This window comes from Morone saxatilis, unplaced genomic scaffold (genome assembly GCF_004916995.1).
Source record: "Morone saxatilis isolate NCDOM2014 unplaced genomic scaffold, NCSU_SB_2.0 Contig24, whole genome shotgun sequence".
Lineage (NCBI taxonomy): Eukaryota > Metazoa > Chordata > Actinopteri > Moronidae > Morone > Morone saxatilis.
In genome coordinates, this window is record NW_023339807.1 from 14,457,434 (window position 1) to 14,460,861 (window position 3,428).

Here is a 3,428-nt window from a genome sequence, read left to right on the forward strand (position 1 = left end):
GAATATATTTTTCTTTTTTTTTTTCATAAGTCAATATGGTACTTTATTTTCACTCTTTAACCCTGCAGGTTAAGAGCACATTTACGCACAATTACGCTCTTAACTTCACAAGTTTATGTAAGAATGAGGCTATTTTAACTTGTATCAAAGAATATCTTATTTCTGCTGCTATAACCAACTAGTGTTTTATAGGCGTAAAGGGTTTTTTTTCTGCATCCAAATGGCTCCACACAGAATTGAATAATGGCTTAACTGTTCCAAATCAACCCTAATCAAATAAATGTTACACAGCCTGACTTGTTTGTTTACTCTGGTTTGTCTTTTTTTCTTTATTTAAACATATCTGAAGGCTCTGCGAAGCATTATATTTGTATAAAAGGCATTTCCTGACCAAGGAACCAGCAAAAGAGAGAGGTCCAATGTCTCGTCTCATAATTGGTCTGTAAGTTCAGAGTTTGGAGGAAAGTGGCTGCTCTGTCTAACACTAAGTGGAAGAGTTTGATCTGTTGACACAAAGATAAGAGACGACAGCAGGCTGCAGGTGCCTGTAGCCCTGAGAGCAGGTTATGGGCGCTGTGGCTTGTCAACACAGTATTGAGATGAATACTGGAAGATCGAGTGGTCTCTTGACTTGACCGTATCCCAGAGGGGTCTGGCAAAGAGAGAGAGTGAGAGAGTGTGTGTGTGTATGTGTCTGTATATAAGAGAATGTGTGACAGAAAGGGGGCGCTCTGGGCCTTGAAATCCGGCGTCCACAATGAGCCCTGCTGCAGTGAGAGAGAGTTGGAGGCGCACGGTGCATGGGAGTCCGCTGGTTTGGTTTGAGGTCCGACTCTCCAAAATTTCAAGATTTCTCTCTCCCTCTGGATGAACCCTGAGCAGGCGAATACGGTGGTGATCAGAGGCAAGAAAAACGATGGCCTGGAGTCACTGGCACAGACTGCTTTTTTAAAAGTTGTCACTTTTGTAGGTCTGTAATTGTAGAAGTTCTGTATAGTTTTTTTTTAACCTGGTTGAATTTGTCTTTCTTTGGCGCAATATTTAAATTACTTTAATAACGGAGAACAGCTTAGTGTTAGAATGAAACTTGTCGCCCACGTAAGTGTAAGTCTTGAAATGAGCTCAAGTCCTCAGTTGTGGTTCATAACATTCTCTTTGTGGCATGGATTCAGTGTCGTATTTATTTTTTTATATATTGGACTAATGGTTTAATGAACATGTGTAAATATTCCTCTTACTTCGTGTTCCTATGGCTTTACATAGATACTGGCGACTGGCATCTTGTTGCGATGTGCGCACAGTAGTTTTCATGCCCTTTCGTTTTTTGCTTGTTTTCATCCGATGTACTGACTTTATCTGTCAGATTAGAGGGTTTTTTTTCCTAATAATTATCTCTTTTGCTTTAAAATGAAATTGCTGCGTATTATCTGCCAACAGTTCTCTGAGCTCAAACGTTTCGGGATGTTAGGAGTGTTGTGCAACCTCACCTACAATTTGCTAAATGATGTTTGGGAAGGCAGTGCTTATCGGGGAGGTGGGGGAAAAATAGCAAAACGACGCTCAAAGCTTACTTCTATATGTCTGTGAGGTTTTTCTGATGATCGCTGAGTGGAGACACCCACCTTGTCATTCAGCCTGCCGCCACATGACAGGCTGTAACACAGACATCTCTCCTCCAGACACAGGTTCGGAAGAGCGCGCCCAGCCGAGCTCGGAGCCACGGCGATCGGACACTTCCTCTGCGACGCCCGCCGAGTCCTCCCCGCTCCAAGAGCCCTGTCCCGGCCGCAGCCACGCCACCCCTCCATCCCGGACACCCAGCACCATTCAGCGCGAAGCTCTTTCACCAGGTACAGTCCCCAACAGTCCTTCCTTCTTCTTTTTATTTTTTTTTAATTTAAGCATTATTTTACTTTCTCTTTCTTTCTCTTGTTCTTTATTTCGTTCTTTCTGTCTTTCTTCCCCCAACTCAAAGTGTTTTCTCAGCTGAAGCTGTTGAAATAAGTGCGACTGTTGTGGCTCTGGTCTGTTTCTGTGCACCTAATGTGGTGTGATAGGTGTTTGGTTATGTTTTATTGTAAGGGAGGGGGGGGAAAGCATAACAGCCCCGAAAAGTCTGTTGTCAACTTAGGAGTGAAAATATAATTTAATTTAGACAATAGGATATATTTAAGATATTTTCTACTTTTACCTAAATGATGAACATGCTGGTGATCTTTTTCTTTAGCCGCGTGAGTCTCAGCTCGTGTGCCCGCAAGTATGAGTGTTTGTGTGTGTCGGCTGGCAAGTGAGGACTGAGTTGACATTTCAATCATTAGACAAACCGGCGGAAATAACCAACTTTTGATACAAGGCACACCTATATCCAGAAGCTGTGGGCGAATCACATAGGTCACAGACACCGATCCTCCTAATGACTCAACAGGGTCTTCAAAAAGTCTTCTTGACTAAACAGGACAAATTATAACAATTCTTTTTGTATTGTGTCTGTGTTTGTTTTTATTTATTATTTTAGTCACCCTGAGCCTGTCAAATGAATACCCAGTGTCCACATAATTTCACCTCTGTCCTTGATAAATTAATCAGATGAGAAATCCCTCGAATAGAAGGCTTAAATATAGATATTTAACATACAAACATGGTGGTGTAATTGTGTCTCTGTGCTTTGTGTGTGTGTGCATATTTGTGAAAATCACTTTTTTGTGAGGCCACTGAATTCAGACAATTTATCTCACTGACAAAAAAAATAAATTCCTGTGTTTTTGTATTTATGTCTGCAACTTCATGTTTTTATTTGTTAGATCTATGGCATTCTGACAATGAACAAGCGCGCTCAGTTATTGGAACAGCTGCAGTTTGTCCAGTTGAAATGCACACCTCGAGGTTAGAGACTGTTTCCCTTCGCCTCACTATGCTACACCACCTGTGTCTGACTCTGCTTGGGTTGTCTGTCCTCTTGCTTGCACACACACAGCATTAACACCAACACACACACACACACACCTGCTTGCATGCAAGTGTAATGAACGCAATCTGATGGTGGTGTTGGAATGTAGAAGGTTTTTCTACAGATTGGCTTCAGTGACATAAAAAATAAAGACACTCCACTGATACAAGTCTGTTTGTATTGGTGAGTGTGTGAGAGAGGGTGCACGCGTGTGAGCATGGGTGTGTGTGTGTGTGTATGGCGCTACTGAGTGAAGGCTAGGCACACCACCAAATGTAAAGCAACGAGGAGGATGAGTTTGCAGACACAAGTGGTTTTACAGGTTGTTCTTCTCAGGATAAGGGCTCATGTTATTGGCAGAATGAGCGTATACAGGCTCATGTTTACATCTTGAACATCATTAGTGATGAAAATATGAGTGTGTGTGTGCCTAAAACAACTCATCAAAGCTTCTTTCCTCACCTGACACACACACACACAC

At 42.1% G+C, this 3,428-nt stretch overlaps 1 protein-coding gene across 1 annotated transcript in view; it reads left to right on the forward strand.

The window, feature by feature from the left end:
- Positions 1 to 801: 801 nt before the first annotated feature.
- Positions 802 to 3,428, forward strand: part of nr4a3 (nuclear receptor subfamily 4, group A, member 3) — a 21,527-nt gene continuing 18,900 nt past the window's right edge. Inside the window, exons 1-2 of the mRNA XM_035671815.1 lie at positions 802 to 970; positions 1,680 to 1,850. Of these exons, the coding sequence (XP_035527708.1) occupies positions 868 to 970; positions 1,680 to 1,850 (274 nt within the window). The 5' untranslated portion in view covers positions 802 to 867. The remainder of the gene's footprint in view (positions 971 to 1,679; positions 1,851 to 3,428) is intronic.